At 37.1% G+C, this 17,258-nt stretch overlaps 2 protein-coding genes across 2 annotated transcripts; both read left to right on the top strand.

Annotated features, from left to right (window-relative positions):
• The first annotated feature begins 254 nt into the window (after positions 1-254).
• Positions 255-4,800, top strand: LOC118738869 (inositol monophosphatase 1). Its single transcript, XM_036469884.1, has 3 exons — positions 255-1,229; positions 1,352-1,455; positions 4,400-4,800. The coding sequence occupies exons 1-3, from the start codon at positions 756-758 to the stop codon at positions 4,674-4,676; spliced, it is 855 nt and encodes a 284-aa protein (XP_036325777.1). The 5' UTR covers positions 255-755; the 3' UTR covers positions 4,677-4,800.
• A 3,227-nt stretch (positions 4,801-8,027) lies between these two features.
• On the top strand, positions 8,028-9,986 carry LOC118738861 (inositol monophosphatase 2). The gene is made up of 3 exons (XM_036469873.1): positions 8,028-9,201; positions 9,329-9,432; positions 9,521-9,986. Exons 1-3 carry the CDS (start codon positions 8,722-8,724, stop codon positions 9,789-9,791), a joined length of 855 nt encoding a protein of 284 aa, XP_036325766.1. The 5' UTR covers positions 8,028-8,721; the 3' UTR covers positions 9,792-9,986.
• The last annotated feature ends 7,272 nt before the right edge of the window (positions 9,987-17,258 follow it).

The raw sequence follows: 17,258 nt of genomic DNA, 5'->3' as shown, positions 1-17,258 counted from the left end.
AAAATATGCATACTCTGACGTTTTGAAGATTTTATTTATTTATATTTTCCATACAAAATTTTTCTTAATTTTTTATAAAAAAATATAGTTCATTCAGCAGCAAAACTACAAGAATTAATTTTTTTTTTAATTTCATGCAGAACTTAGGAAAAGAGTCCTGTATGAAATTTAAAAAAAAAAAATATTCTTATGGTTTTTGCTGTTAAAAAATAAACATATATACTTATAAAAAATAAGAAAAATTTGGTATGGAAAATATAAATAAATAAAATTGTCAAAACGCCGGGGTATGCATATTTTGATGCTAACTGTATTAGATCACCCTGTACTTGTTACTGAGTAGCATGCATATTTTTATTACTGAAAACAAAAAGTAATTAGAATTTGAAAAAAAATATTACTTAATTGGTGAAACACTACAAAAAATACAGAATAATGAGATACATGCACGCATTGCATGTATGTGCATACATATGTACATATGTATAACAGCAGCGGCAAAACCGGTGGAGACAGAGTCGGCATTCTTCCCATAACATAAGAGTTCGTATTTGATAAACACAACATTCAGTTGATTTGTGAACAGTGAAGCTGGTTAACGTATTTTTTTCGAAAAGGTAGCTTCGAACGAAAAAACAACAATTCAAAAGTGCAGACACACATTCACTGCACTTAAAGGAAAAAAAAAACAAAAAAACGTGTAATACAAATTAGTTTAAAAATAGCAATCAAAAGTATAATCACTGCCGCAAAAAATGGCTACCTCTCAGCTGATCGACGAATTATATGACTTCATGTATCCGCTTGCACTGAGCGCGGGTGAAATTCTACTCGAGGGCTATGAGGAGGCCGGAAAGCAGGTCAACATAAAGACAGCATTCTATGACGTAGTCACCGAGTATGACAACAAGATCGAAGAATTTCTAATTGAACAAATATTGGCCCGTTATCCCGAACACAAATTCATCGGCGAAGAGGATACAGCGAAGAATAATCATGTGACAAAAGAGCTTACCGATGCACCAACTTGGATTATTGATCCCATCGATGGCACATCGAATTTCATCAAACAGATACCGCATGTCTGCATCTCAATTGGTTTGGCGGTAAATAAGCAGATCGTTTTGGGCATAATAAACAATCCGGTGCAAAAGAAAATCTACACAACGAAACTGGGTGGTGGCGCCTTTTGCAATGGCAAGCGCATACAAGTGAGCAGTGTAGATAATGTGAGTGAGTGAGTGTAGTAGGGGGTGCGGATAGGGCAGCAGCTACATATTGTTGTGTAATTAGAACGAAGCGCATTGAATGTATTTATGTAGTACCTAATAAATTTTAATAAACTTTACAGATGAACGAAGCGAATGTGGCGTACGAAGTGTCGCTGTTGCATGCACATAAAATACGTAATAAACATATAAAGCGAATCTATCACATAGGGATGCAAGCAAGAAGGTAAGATTACAGACTTTTATGCGATACAAAGTTGTTTAGTCTACATAAATATTTATGTAGTTACCAGCCGCATTTGGGTTTAATTACTTAACGCGCGACAGTTATAAGCGCAGCGATTATCTACTAAAATATTTACTACATATTTTGCAATCTCCGCTAGGTGTAATTAAGTTTATTTATGTATATATGTGTGTGTTTACGTAATACCCCACTGGGAAAATAGGTAAGCACCTTACGTGGTATTCCATGTTTTCTCTCAGCTTTAAGTACTAAAATTGTCATCAATGACTAATGTCGTCGAATAGGAAAGCACAAAATGAACACCTCCGATGACGCCTTACATTACTTGGTAAAGCGGCTCAGAAGTATTTCTGATACCAAATTTACATTCTAAATTCCTACTTCCATAAGGCGGCTACACCTTTATTAAAGTAATGGAGATTCGGCAGGGAAGTGGTAAGGACCGCCGGGTGAGGTGTACGTTGCTGGTAAGGCTGCTATTTCCTACGGGTACATTTAAAATACGACAGAGATAAACTCTCATTTCAGTATTTAAAGCCATAATCTTACCTTTCATGCAACTGGGAGACAGCTTATATTTATTGACCAAGCTTAACGCGTACAGAGACCTTTTCGGCAATCTGTTGATGAGGTAATTACCATGTCTGATTCTTTTATGGAGATGCATAAATAGTACTAAATGGAAAGCAAATTTGCTCTTCCTACATATTTAATGCTTACGAACTTTGAAAGAGAGCAACGGCTTCAAAGGGTTCGGCATTAAACGATGAGGCATTTCGGCTATGGGGTGCCAAGCCGTGAATTCAAGTTACCGAATGTTACATTCACAAGCACAAAAGTGTGTCAAAATTAGAACCTTACTAAGCTTAGATTTTATATTACAATTCAATGCGAACGTTAGCCCGAAGCTGCCATGTCAATAGTAGGTAGGACGCCTGTTCAACGAATGGTATTTGTTTACCGAGCAATTCGCATCGAAGCGAGATTTTTCAATATCTCGTTCATCTGTGCCAACGCCCCAAAGGAAGAGAAGGACGAAGGTACCAAGGATCTCCTTTATGAGCGCTTGGAAAACTCATACGAGCCCTGTACCCGTCACTATATAAAAATCATGCTTTGCAAATATCGACTCGGACCACTATCTTGTTGAGCCAAAATACGCAGCCGCCCCTATGGAATCTCACGAAGCTGCAGAGAAAAAAGATATCGCCTACAGAGTCACGCTGGGAGCTGAAGAGGGAAACGAGACGTATTTGCTGCAATAAGAAGGGTGAGCGAAATACGTGAGTGCGAAGATCTTGAAATGCTGGCCGACACGAATTAGGCGACTTACGGCAGGTTCCAACTTCTGTAAGAACCGTGGCGTCCAATGTCCCGGACGTATTTAAATTATGGAATGGCATGTTCCACCGCCTGACTATGACGAGATACGAATAACAATTACGCGGCTGAAAAACAACAAAGCTGCTGGAGCTAACGGCCTACCAGCTGAGCTATTCAAGTACGGCGACGAGGAGTTGTTAAGGTTCATGCAGCAACTCATATGCATACTATGGTCAGATGAACTTATGCCCGACGACTCGAATTTTAGCGTGCTCGGCCCAATCCACAAGAAAGGCGACCCCGCCATACGCGCCAACCACCGCTGCATCAGCCTTCTAAACATAGGTTACAAGGTCTTATTGAGCATATTGCGTGAAAAACTGAAGCCCACCGCCAAATAACTTATTGGGCCTTATCAGTGTGGCTTTAAACCTAGTAAATCCACCATAGATTAGGTATTCGCTTTACGTCAAATCTTGGAAAAGACCCGCGAGAAAAGAATCGAGACTCACCATCTATTTGTCGACTTCAAAGCCGCTTCCGGCATCACTAAAAGAAGTGGCCAAAACGCCGCGATGTCTGAATTTTTTATCCCTGCAAAACTTATACGGCTGTGCAAACTGATGCTGAGCAATATCACCAGTTCCGTGAGAATTCAGAAAGACCTCTCCGAGCCGGTCGACTCCTTGTCATGTGATTTTTTTTAATCCGATGTTGGACATGATAAGACAATACGAATTATTTTCAGTAATCAAACAATCAGTCACAGCATTCGCGCCCCGTCCCCCATGTCACATTAACACCGATAAAAATATCAGCATCGATATCCAACGCCGAAACACCCTTGCCAACGAGTCTGCTGACTTGTCCATGTCGTCCGAATGAACACAGGTGCTCCAGCCCTGAAAGTATTCAACTCGGAAGACGCTGGTGCTAGCAAAAGAAGAGGGAGGCCTCCACTGCGATTGTGACGAAGGACTTGGCTTCACTTGACATTTCCAATTGGTGTCAGTTGGCGCAGAGGTGAAAAGATAGGCGTGCTTTATTGAACTTGGCCAAAATCGCTTAACCCCAAACAAAAAGAAATTGGTTTTTTTCAGCTGACACGAGTAGACCTCCGTTCTACAGTCTACAAAAATCGTCTGTAACGCTGTCCTGTTTTTATGATTTTATACCACCCGTACCAGACTTTACCCTTTATTTACGATAACCAGTCCCTAATAAAAATTCGCACACAACAAAAAAAAGTGCATGCTTGCAATTTACAATTGTTGATTTTATGCATAAATTAAACTTTGTATGTTCTGCATATTCTAGTGCATTGAAAGAATACGTCCAGCGTTGAATGCAATTAGACGTACAAATACAAAAAAAATATATAAGAAAAATAGTAAAGCGAAAAATCTAAACTAAATACAAACAGCAAAACAATAAATTCATACAAAAGGCAAAAGCTAAGAAGCTAAGAGCTATAACAATCTCATGGGAAATCGTATTGCAAAACACTTAAAATGCACGCTCTTATCAAGTTCATATTCAACTCTTCTCAATAATATACTCAGCATTTAATTTTTACATCTTTCAAATTTCCCATTCACAGATTACTCGCCTATGCATGTGTGGTGGATTCCTTGTGCATGGTGGCTGCCGGAAATTTGGATGCCTTTCATATTGAAGACATGTATCCATGGGATTGTGCTGCCGGCTATTTGCTTATACGTGAAGCTGGTGGCGTTGTAACGCATCCCTATGGAGGACCGTTTGATATTATGAAACCAGATTTAATATGCGCTGGCACAGAGCGTTTGCGCAAGGAATTGGAAGAGATAATAAAGAAAGCCGATCAAGTGAAGTCGGTGGGGGGAGAAGAGGAGTAAATAGAAATCATAAAGGTTACTCGTATTAATGTACTTAATGCTTTAAATTTTATACTAATTAAAAATTATAAGACAAATAAGAAAATTTATTAAATGTAGTCCGCGAAATTTCTTCTTAAGCTTTTCTTTAACCAGATTGGCCGAGATACATAAATATATATGTACGTGTAGAGATCGCCGAAAGGAAAATGTAGAAAAGGCCGCAATAGAATATAAGCAAAGAAGTTTACGTTGACGTACTTTGCAATTCGTCTTAGGTTGATGGAAACAATTTTATAAAACATCACGTCGTCGTTTCAGATATCATCAAAGTATTGGTACCAACTAATGGCTCTCCAGTTATGCGCCGAAATACTAATTCTCCATATAAAATTGATTTGATCGCTTGCATCGGCCTGTAGCAATAATCTTTTTCACTGTACGAAGCCTAACGCTCTTCCCTTCAGAGTTAACGGCGACCCTTTTCACCGGCTGGACGAAGGTCAAGCTGCAACGGCACAGCGCAATTGTCAATCAAGTATAGAGCCACAACGAGGTCCTCAATTCTAAACGGGGTGCCTTCTTAAATCGCCTGAACACCGCCTATATCGCGAAACCTCAATGCTGCCCCCTCAGAGCCACTTGCTAAGCACGAACTCGCGGACGAAATCCATACCTGTATGCATCGCATAACCACAGCAGCCGACAATCACCATCTTGACCAACTCTAATCCCGCGAATGCCGTCAGCGGAGTTTAACTACCACCCATCGCAAACGAAGAACTTCAGACGCTTCAGAGACCCGCATAACTCTAAATAATATAGCAGTCTAAGCTCCTACTTAACAACATACCAATTTACATATATATGGTTGTTGTTGTAGCGGCTACTCAACTCTGCCTAGATCGGGTTGTCCCCCAATCGTTGTCGTCAAGTTCAACTAATCCAGGAGAACCAGGAAGTGAGCAACTGCAACTGGGTTGGTCCGTAAGGACAGAGGCGTTAGTTGAGTGGGGTTTTGGGGGCATGCGACGCGCAGAGGTGCCGCGTGCCATGAGGTGACTCTCCGCATGCCAGGCACCCGTTGGGCACATCTGCGTTTATTCTGCTCAGGTACGACTTTAGCCTGCTGCAGTATCCAGAGCGAAGTTGGACTAAGGTGGTGCGAGTCTTCCTATGGCCTAGGCAGACAAAACTCTGCCTCATCTACGTGGGGTGGTTGTGTTTCCAAAACGACATTCAAAGGTCGGGAGTGGGGTATTTGAGCCTGGACGTGAAGGTGTTGCTGTGGCGACTGAGAAGGCATAAAGTTGCGGTCCGCAGCGCCGTATTCTGGCATGTCTGTATCTTCGTCCTCTGTGTCCTGCTACTCACCGGCGACCAAACGGGTCTTATGTCCAGCTTGTGAAGGCACCCCACACGACAACAACCACCTCTTTACTAGCCCCCTTAAACCCTACTCAGCTAAAACCCCTCTCCCTTTGCTTCGACAACAACATCAACAGCGATTCAATTGCAAAAAGTAGTTGGATTCAAAGCAAAAGTATGAAGTGCATAGTTTAATTTCCTTGAAACTGAACACCCCTGCGACTGGTGCAGTTTCGCAAATTTTTTTCATTTTTCTCCTTTACTTAAATATAAATTTACTTTTTTATTGCTAATTTATTTATTTTTTTATTTGTTCATTTATTTTTTAATATTCTATTCTATTAAAATTTATAAAACTAAACTAAACTAAACTAAACTAAAAGTAAAGCAAGTAACAAAAATGCGTTGGAAATTTTTGTTATTAGTATTTTTTACTGATTTTTTGTAATTTTTATCATTTTGTTTTTTATGTTCATTTATTTTTTGCCTAATACATATTGTTTTGATTTCTTCTATTTTTAATTTAAATTTTTTGCTTCATTTTGTTTGTCTTTGTTGGGTTTTTATTTGCGTTTTTTTCTTATTTTCTGTAATCTTTTTCATTTTATTGTTTTTAGTTTTTAATTTTCGATTTTTAGTTTGTTTTGTAGCAGCAAAATTCCCCAAACAATTTATGGGGAATGTTGCTTGAGTGACAGTCCTTGGCCAGATATAAATCTGGGTCGTTCCGGTTACGTAGACCCTACTGTCGTGGAAACGTGTTTTTATTTTTATTTTTCTTTTTTCTTTTGTTAATGTTTTCTCACTTTTCTTTGTTTTTAGTTTCTTATTTTTTTGCTTTTTCTTCAGAATTTTTTACTATTTTTTATTTTTAAATTTTTTTATTGTTTTTATTTAGGGTTTTCATGTATTTGTACATTACTTTTCTTTGAATATTTGTTTTTTTTCCTATTTATTTGGCCTAATCACAAATGAAGCTCAATAAAAATTGTTCATTATGTTTTCTTTAAATGCAATAAGGTTTTACTTTTTCGAAAAGAGTTGCCACCTGGTAAATAATTACACTCAAGTTGTTTAATAATAAATGCCTTCAAATCCGCACCAACCGTTCGATTTTAAAAAGTGAGGGGTCAAATGAAAGGGATTCAGGTGCGGAGGTTCAATAAGGTTCAATAAGGAAAAGAGTTGCCACCAGTTAAGAAATTTGGCACAGATTATTTAAAAAGTTAAATCAATTGTTACAATATCAACCCAAATGGTTTCGAAAAGGCTTTATATCTTAACTACTTGTAGGAGGGTTGCCACATGTTCAAAAAATTTAATTCAATTTTAATTAAAGGAGTTTCGTAAGTTAATAAGTTAACACTATATGGGTGTCAGACAAAAGAGGTTTCCAAACTACTATCTTCGGAAATATTTTGAAGGCTTTGGGTTGCTACATATTTGAAAAGTCGAATTAAATTATTTTATTTTATGCCCAAGTTACATGAAATATTAAAACTGGATTTCAAATGAAAAAGTTTTAAGAAATAATCAGTTTTACAATTTAGAATATTTTTGATGTGTTTCAGGGCAACCCTCAATTATTTAATAAATTAAATGAGGTACTAAACGATGGTTATCAATAGAAATGCCACGCGTTTAAAAAATAATTTTAACTTAATTCATCAGTTACTTGAAATATTTGTGAAAATGTCATACGAAAAATATTTAAGGAATTTTGGTTCGAAAATAATTTTTAAGAGGGTTGCCGCTTAAAAAACCAAATTCAAATTAATTCTTCAGTTAATTGAAATACATATGTATAACAATGACAGACGATAAAAAGATTTTCGTTTAAAAATACTTTTAAAGGGGTTGCCAACTGTTTGAAAAGTCGAATTTGTTTTCCTTATATACAAGTACATAAATGCAATATCGAAATATTAGTGTCAAACGAAAGAGTTTTAAGAAAACTATAGGCTGATAATATACTTTTAATTATGGTTGCCATCTATTTTTTTGAAATTCGGCAACGTTATTTCGAATTCGCAATATGCAATGTGCAATAACGTTTTATTTTTTGAAGCTAGAACTTTTTAGCGATACAGCGAGATTTGAAATTTGATTAAGCGAAAACCCACACCATGCGAGACTTCTCATCACTCAGAAATGGTTTAGATGAATCATTAGGAACATTTTTGATGTTTTTAATAGGGTTTCACCTGTTTAAAAAGTTAAATTCAATTTTGGCGTTTGAAAGCCATGCGGGTCACTAGTTGCTTATATAACTTCTTCCTTTTTTATTTTTTACCATCCAGCCCTAAACCATATTGCGGTTTAACACTTATGCAGTTGATTTCATCTCTTTTCCCCACCTTTCAATGCTTAATTATAGATGAAATCCCGTTTGTCCGGAAAAAATCTCATCTGAGCAGCAAAAGCTAATGATGTGACTAGCAAAATTTTATTTGTACAAGAGTTTAATACGCTCAAAGCACTAAGTATATCGGCACAAACTTTTTCTCTCCTCTCTCTTTCCACTTAGCAGCAAACTATAAAAAGTGTACGCTCAACAGTTGCCAGTAGCAGGTGATGCATTGATGTAAAAAGACGTGCTAAAAAGCGTAGAGGAACCAAAATAAACACCAGACAGTAAGCTTTGTGCAAAGCGTTTTCTCGCTTATACATTAACATAAAACCATAACAACAAATCAAAATGTCTGGAAAAACTGACGCCCAGACAATACGCAAATACTATAATGTCGCATTGGAATTGGTAATGAAATGTCGTCCAGTAGCAATGGAAGGTTATGAGAAAACCGAAGCTGTCTTTGACACAAAAGCAGCCTACTTTGATTTGGTAACAGAATATGATAAAAAATTGGAGGATCTACTCATCACGGAGTTGCAAAAAGCCTTTCCCGAATCAAAATTCATTGGTGAGGAAGATATGGCGGAGAAGAAGAAGAAGCCAGAGCTGACAGATGCACCCACATGGATAATTGATCCCATAGACGGAACAACAAATTTTATACACCGTTTTCCTAATTGGTGTATTTCAGTCGGTTTGACTATACGCAAGGAATTAGTGGTGGGTGTAGTGTATTTACCAGCGGTAAATGAAATGTACTCGGCGTGGATGGGACATGGCGCTTATCTTAATGGGCAGCCTATCAGTGTTAGCAAGTGTACTAATGTGAGTAGATGCAGAGTTGTTGAGATTTTTTAATTCATTTTAATTTTTATAGTTTTATGATAGTTAAGAGATAAAAGTAATAAAAAATTTATATTTTATACTTGACTTTTCATTATTTTCTTTGCAGATCAAAAGCGCTGTTATAGGGGCAGAAATGTCACTTATTCTGCCGGCACCTGTGCGAGATAAAAATGTTAAACGCCTGTGTAAGGTAGCATCGAATTGCAGTGGGTTAGTTATGATGAATAGATAATAATTTTTATTTGAGCTAAATCCCCAAAAAAAACTTACATATTCTCTCTCTTACGCATTATTTCAGTTGCCGCGGGTTAGGCAGCGCCGCTGTATCCCTTTGCTATGTGGCGCGTGGCAGCATTGATTGCTTTTTCGTAGAGGATTTGCAAGCATGGGACATTGCTGGTGGTGCCTTAATAATACGCGAAGCTGGTGGCTATGTGTGCCATACAAAAGGTGGCGAATTTTCAGTATTAAAACCCGATTGTATAGCTGCAGCAACACCTGAACTAGCTAAGGATGTGATAGCATTGATCGAGGAAGCTGATCAGTTGACCGAATTTACTTTTACGTGAATAACTTCTAGTGAATGATATCCCAAGCGAAAACCACCACAGTGAATGTGTAAGGTTTCTAATTTTCATCAGAAAGTGCTACAATTTAGTAAATAATAACTAAAAAATAACTTAAAAAAAAAATTTTAAGACAAGAATTTAAAATTGGTAAATAAAAGGAAGAAAAATCGACTCCCGCACCAGCTAGCGGCTAAATTTTGTTTGGAGTAATTTTTTCCATTGCATTAATATTCCTAGGTTCTAAATATGAAACAAATCGTACCATAAATACGGATTTTCCAAATATCCCGACTCCTGCATCACCTATCGACCAATATTTTTGTGGAGTTATTCCTTTTCAAATATCTCGAAACCTACGCAACCTAGCGGATTAATTGTCATCGGGTTCTACGAAGTTTCAAGTTTCTATATAGATCTCCGCACGGTAGTGCCCTCTTTTTAGTGTTTGTCCGAAGAGGGCAATTATAAGGCGAAATTTTTTGGTAGAAATGAAACCGCCATTAATAAAAGCTTGTAAAATACATATCGTCGTTTAAAATACAAAACCACGTATCAACAAAATGCAGAACCGCGTATCAAGATAATCGAAAACCGCGTATGTGAGGTTGCATAAATTATTTTGTGGAGAGTAAAACACTCATATTTCAAACTGGTTCCCTTTTTTATAAAGCAATCGCAATTTCTGGCTAGTATATTTCAGGACGAATGGATAAGAGTTGAGTCAAGAGCTTGTGTGAGGAAATCCAATTTTTGTCAATTACGCGGTTTTGCAGAACGACGATACGCGGTTTGTGGTATTCACAACGGTGTCGTAAGTGTCGTATTGTTCTATGTCGTAAATTTTAAAGGCCTAAAAAATATATTAAGTGGTTCGCAAAGTACCATCAAAGGCATATCTTGAATTTTCGCAGTGTTAAAAAATAGTTGGTTGTAGTTTCAAGTTCTCTAAACATTTATTTATGCTTTTAAATATTACGACATACAACAATACGACACTTACGACACCGTTGTGAATCCCCCCATTGTTTCGATTTATTGCAGATAGTGAAACTTTATACGGAAGATTCTTTCTTTTAAATCATTAGATTAGAAAGGGATTATTGTGAAGAGATTAGCTGCAGCTCACATAGATATGCATAAGTATGTATGTACGTACTATTTAAGAATACATATTATACAGACCGGCCGATAGCTTTTGTGGCTGGCAAAAATCGTCTGTCAAAATTTTTCCCAGGTGCTGGCGGCTAATGATTTTATTCCCGCCGTGGATTTGGTTGCCTATCGCTGTATCGAGGAAGGAAGGCTGTCGAACGCAATACCCGTGTTATTAGAATGGTTTAACCCTAGAACACACACCCAGAAAATACCACGTAAACACACACCCGGGATACGTTTGTACCCGGGACCTTATTTTGCGGTTTTTTTAATGCTTATTCAACCGATTTCTATGATTTTTTTTTTTGAAATGTATATTTTAATATATAACAAGTATTTTGTCTTTTGTTTCATTCGAATATTCCTACTGGTTCCAGCGATATGGGCAAATAAAGTCAGGACATGCAACAGTGGATTTTTGTTTTTGTTGTTGTCCTGATAAATGCAAAACAAAATAATATAATTTATAATAATATACTTGTAGAGTAACAACGAATATACATTTTGGTTTTTATTTCATTGAAATATACTACCTGGTTCAAAAGATATGTGCAAAAAGGTCGCCCAAGGTATGGGTACGTAGGTAGCAAATACACTGGTATAACTGGTTTTTTTATTTTATATGCAGCTGCAAGGGTTGTTTTCACACGAGGTGTTGTTATAAATGCTGCCTGTTGATATTTTCATTATTGTTTTGGTGCTCAAAAGTGTAAGAAGTGAAAATATAAGTGAAAATAAATATAACTGAAACTATAAATAACTGGATACGAAATGACTTCAAGAAGAAACGAATATTTATCAAGTGCAGCATATAGAAGGTAAAAAATGTAAAATAAGCAACAATGTAAACATATACTAATTTTTTTTATTATGCAGGCTAAAGAGCGAAATACACCACACAAGCGGCTTGTCAAACATTCTTCAAACCTACTTTTCCCATTTCGCCATACACCATGCAAACATGACTCGTTCAAGCAAAGAATTTTAGTTTTCTTCCAGTTCGCAATGCTAAATATTGTGGTTTTCTTTCATTTTCCTCTCTTACGTCCTTACTCGGTGAAAATTTCGTTGCGAATGAGGCGATTTTGCTATACACAACGCAAGCGGTTTGATCAAACATCAACATGGCGGCCAGAAAATCAAAAAATTTTGATTTTTGCTCAAATTTCCCTCAAGCGGTTTGTCAAACCTTCAAACACCCCCATACACAGCACAAATGGCTTGAAGCAAAGGGAAATTTCGCTTGGTTTGTCAAACCGCTTGTGTGGTGTATTTCGCTCTTAACTGAGGAACAGCGAGAATCATATATACAATCTTTATTTGATGAAATTTGTGACGATGACGCTCCCTATGACTTTGACTCAGAAGATGAAGAAGAAATTCAAATCAATGACATTGAAATTGCTGATGACGATGCTGAAGTTTCGCAAAGTGCCGCAGAAGTATTACCTGATTATGCGGACTATGAGGATGATGAAGAAGACGATGAAGAAGAAGAAGTAGAAGAAAATAATGAATTACCTGCTAGTGCCGAAAAATTTGTTGCACGTGATGGTACTGAGTGGATGAAAGAACCAAATGTAAGTCGTCAGGTACTCAGACAAAATATTATAAGAGAACGTTCTGGACCAGCTAGATGCACTGAAATGTTGTCAATAGAGCAAACATTCAAATGTTTCATGAACGTTGAAATGGCTGATATAATTATGCGCCACACAAATAAGTTAGCAAAAGAAACTTATAATGCTTACAACAATGCGCATCCAAACACAACTCCTAAGTCATGGACGCCTGTGTCAATAACAGAGCTGTATGGATTTTTTGGCATACTTATTATGACTGGTGCGAACCATAGCAATGGAGAACATGTTCGAGATTTATGGAGCGTCAAAAACTATCCTTTATATCGCGCCACAATGGGAGTCAACCGTTTCTGTTCGATATTGCGGTTCCTAAGATTTGACGATAAAAACACTCGTGCAACACGCTTACTAACTGATAAAGCAGCACCGATCAGTGAGTTGTGGACGATGATGAACAATAATCTTGCTGCACATTACAAGCCCAGCTCATGCTTGACGATTGATGAACAATTATTTCCTTACCGTGGACGCACACGGTTTACGCAGTACATACCGTCAAAACCTGCTAAATAAGGTATCAAGGTTTGGTGGATTTGCGATGCCACAAATGCATATCCACTGCATGGACAAATATATACTGGCCAAGCAGAAACTGGTAGGGAAACGAACCAAGGCGAACGAGTGGTGAAGGATTTGTCTGCCAAATACCAAGGAAGTGGCCGAAACATTACAATGGACAATTTGTTTACGACCTTGCCAGTTGCAGAACTGCTTCTCATCTGGAAACTCACGACCGTTGGAACTTTGCGCAAAAACAAATCATATATTCCTCAAGAAATGAAGCAGAACAAAAACAGGACAATTGGTTCAACGACATTTGGCTTCAAAAATAATGTGACAATGTGCTCTTATGTTCCCAAAAAAATAAAGCAGTAATTTTGCTTTCGACCATGCATAATGATGCTGAAATAGCTGACAGTGGGAAACCTGAAATAATTGAATATTATAATCGTACCAAAGGTGGTGTTGATCGAATGGACCAAATGTTTGCGGAATATCCAACACAAAGACAAACAAAACGATGGCCACTAGCGATATTCTTCAACATGTTGGACATTACAGCTCTTGCAGCCTACATTGTCTACGATTTGAATAACCCTATGTTGCCTTGGAGAACAAACAACAAGCGTAAGCAGATCCTGCGCAGCTTGGCTGAAGCATTGTGTATGCCCATTATTGAAGCCAGAGCCATAAATCGTCAAGTGACGCGAAATTTTTCGACTAAAATTGCTATTGAAGCATATTTCAACCGACCGGTGGAATCAATGGTGTCAACAGCAGCATCAACATCTGCCGCAGCGCGCACGCCAAAACCTATGTCCGGATCTTGCTATTTATGTTACGCACAAGAGGAAAAACGCCGTAGAAAAACCAGAAAGCTGTGCGACAAATGTAAGAAGCCAATGTGTCTTGAACATTCGGTCACATCAACAAATTGCTCTATTTGCCATGATTTTCCTTAGATATAAGATGCATTTTTATAATTTTTATAATAAAAGTCAATAATATAATGTGTGAAATGAATATTTTTAATTTTTCAAATAAAAAAATAATATAAAAAATTTTTTTTTTTTATTATTATGAGGATTTTTACTATTGGGGTACAAACGTATCCCGGGTGTGTGTTTACGTATATAATGTGTTTGGAAGGCTGTAGCTCCTGAACCAATGGTCCGATCTGGTTCAAATTTTGAATTTGAACTCAAAACTAAATAATCTTCCTAGATCCGAAGCGGTATAGAGGTATAGCGGTTCAAAAGTTACAACACTTCAAAGTTGAAAGTGGATACATCTGTACCCGGGTGTGTGTTCTAGGGTTAAGGCAGTGGTCGGCATTCTAACACATTCAAACGATTCAATAAGTGAGAAGGTGTGCGTTAAATGCACTGCTCAGCTTCCGCTCTTCGTACACGTGTGAAACACACATGTGCTCAGAGAGCGTTCAGTGAGCTATGGCCTGCCGACCACTGGTTTAAGGTAAGGATTTCTAATCCATCGACCCCCATGTCCAATTCCAATTCCAATTTATTTTAAGGGTATCGCGTTGTAGCTCACGAATGATACTGGCATGAGCCAAATTTTTCGGTGGGATTAATTAAATAGATCAAATTTTATGATTCGCTTGGGGAAACACAACCTATTTTCGTTTGTATATCCAGAATCGCCGCTGCTACGATGCCGTCTCTCCACACTCCAGATTTTTGAAGATTGAAGCTATTGTGTTAGTGTTTGTAGTTATCTTTCATCATACATACATACATACATACATATATTTGATTGGTTTCTGAATTGTGTGAATATTTTTGTTTTTGGACCACATCCATTTATAAATACATATACAAAAATGAAAAGGAGCAGGATCTACGAGCTTTGCATTGTGTGTGGCCATATCCAAGACGTTAAAGTGGTGCGATACTTTAAGCCGCCCAGTTTTGAAGTTAGAAGACTTCGTTAGGAGAACAGCTGCGGTTTTCAATTGGAAGATTCTTCCCGTGTGTGTGAAAATCATTTCAACGCGAATGATTCCATTACTAGACCATTGCAGGCAAATATTTGTACGCGCATGCGTTTATACCCGAATACAGTTCCCATGCCCTGGGAGGTTCTTGTGCCTGAAATGTCTGAAGCACACGAAAGTTCAGAAGTGACAATATCAACTGTTGATGGGCAGACGCAAACTGAGTAAAAGGGTCCATACATGATACCAGCAATTTTTAACAACTTAAACGGGAAAAAGATCTCTCATTGCAAAATTTTTATCAAGAAATTTTTAGAATAAAGTCTTCATATAAATTTACAAGAAAACATTAAATCATAAATTTTATAAGTGCCGGATGTTTTTTAGAATTTTATTTAAATAAGAAACTAAAGGCGCAAAAACATTGGGAGAATAAATACAAAGAAATGTTTAAAACAGTTTCATAAAAAATTTCTTTCATTTTATTCACGTGGTTTCCTTTATGAGGTATTCGTTCTATCCATATATATACATATGTCTATATATGTATACAGCAATTAAAATTCTACGAAGATAATTGATGCTAAGTTGTAGCAAACATAGCACTCGCACCTCAAAGGGTTAATTTGTTTGTTTACAGTTTTTTTGGCATTATGACTAGCTACGTGAGAGTTTGAGCTGGTTGTCAGTTCTACCTTATTAAATATGCCTTGATTGACAAAAATAAAAATATTTAGGTGTATCTCGGTTCAGCTGAACTTAGTTATACATACATACATCTATAAGTCAATTATCAGTACGCAAATGAGATAAGATAAAAATACGATAAGAGCGAAAAGTTAACGGGTACGCTAAATATACATCCCAATAAACATTTTGGCGAACGTTCGAAAATAACCTTCAAAATCCAATATGAATTTCGAACTGAGAACCAACTCATAAACAACCTTAGTTTTCGAAAAAAAATGGAAACCATAGAAACAATACAGAACATGAAATCCAGCTCATTCTCGAAGGGAAATATGAGAAAATCACTCTCTCTCGTTAAAATTCCAATTCGATAATGGGCAAGATTTCGAATTCATAACGAAAGAAAAATACATTGGATAACGTTCGTTTCGTTTTGCTGGAGAATGACCTAGTTCTCGCATCGAATACTAACCTATTTCACATTCGTTATCGAAGGTAAGACTCGAAAAAAATATAGGTTTTCCAATCGTTTTCGAATTGTTAACTCAGACGAATGTTTATTGGGATACCACATATGTATGTATGTATATATAAGTTTATACGTGTATATGTACATTAGAGTGGTCCCTAAAAAATTAAATGAGCGCCACGCCTTAACCGACTCCAATCGGGGCCAAAAATTTATATGTGATATCTTCGACTACAGTAGTGTCGATTTTGGGTATTAGATGAAAAATAGTAACTTAAATTTTTTGAGTCTCCATAGAGGAATCTGAACTTTGCCCCCCTGTAAGACACGCCTTAACCGTCTCCAATCGGGGCCAAAATTTATATGTCATATCTTCGACTATAGTAGCATCGACGTAGGGGTTGAGGCTTAGGAAATTTGGTGTAAAGTGGGGTTTAAGGGTCACCCTAGGGTACATACATTAGGGCGAATAAATTTGTATGGGAGACTTTCCGACTGTGCGCGTATAGCACCGAAGGACGCTACGTGCGTTCTAAGAAACTTTGTCGACGAGACCATGGGTCTAAAATAAATTTGAAGAATGCCAAATTCCGAAAATGGGTTTCTAAGCATTTTTCTGTAGTGCCGTAAATAATAGCTTAAATTTTAAGACTTCAACCAAAGGGCGCAACAGTGAACATTTTCACTTTTTTTTCGAAACCTGTTTCCCCAAATTGCCAAACTCCAAATTTATTTCAGAAACACGGTTTCTTCGGCAAATTTGCTTAGAATTACACGTAGAGTCCTCTTAGGCTATAGACGCATAGTAAAAAAAAAATAAAAAAAATGAACCGCCCTAATGTACATATGAAGAGTGTCTACCTTTTAAACATTTCACAAAAACATTTTTTGATTTTTTTTAACTGCCGCTGAGCAGTTTTAAAAGCAAAAATAATGCATTCACACATACATACATGTGTATATTTTAGCTAGATGTTTATCTTTTTACATGCAGTCATTCAAAGAGAGCGTGATAAAAAAAATCGCATACACATTCAAACTCAGAATAAAAA

The sequence above is a fragment of the Rhagoletis pomonella genome, unplaced genomic scaffold (genome assembly GCF_013731165.1).
Source record: "Rhagoletis pomonella isolate Grant_MI unplaced genomic scaffold, Rhpom_1.0 Rhpom_scaffold_00005, whole genome shotgun sequence".
Lineage (NCBI taxonomy): Eukaryota > Metazoa > Arthropoda > Insecta > Diptera > Tephritidae > Rhagoletis > Rhagoletis pomonella.
Note: the sequence above shows the minus strand (reverse complement) of the source record. Positions and strands in the feature narration are given on the sequence as shown.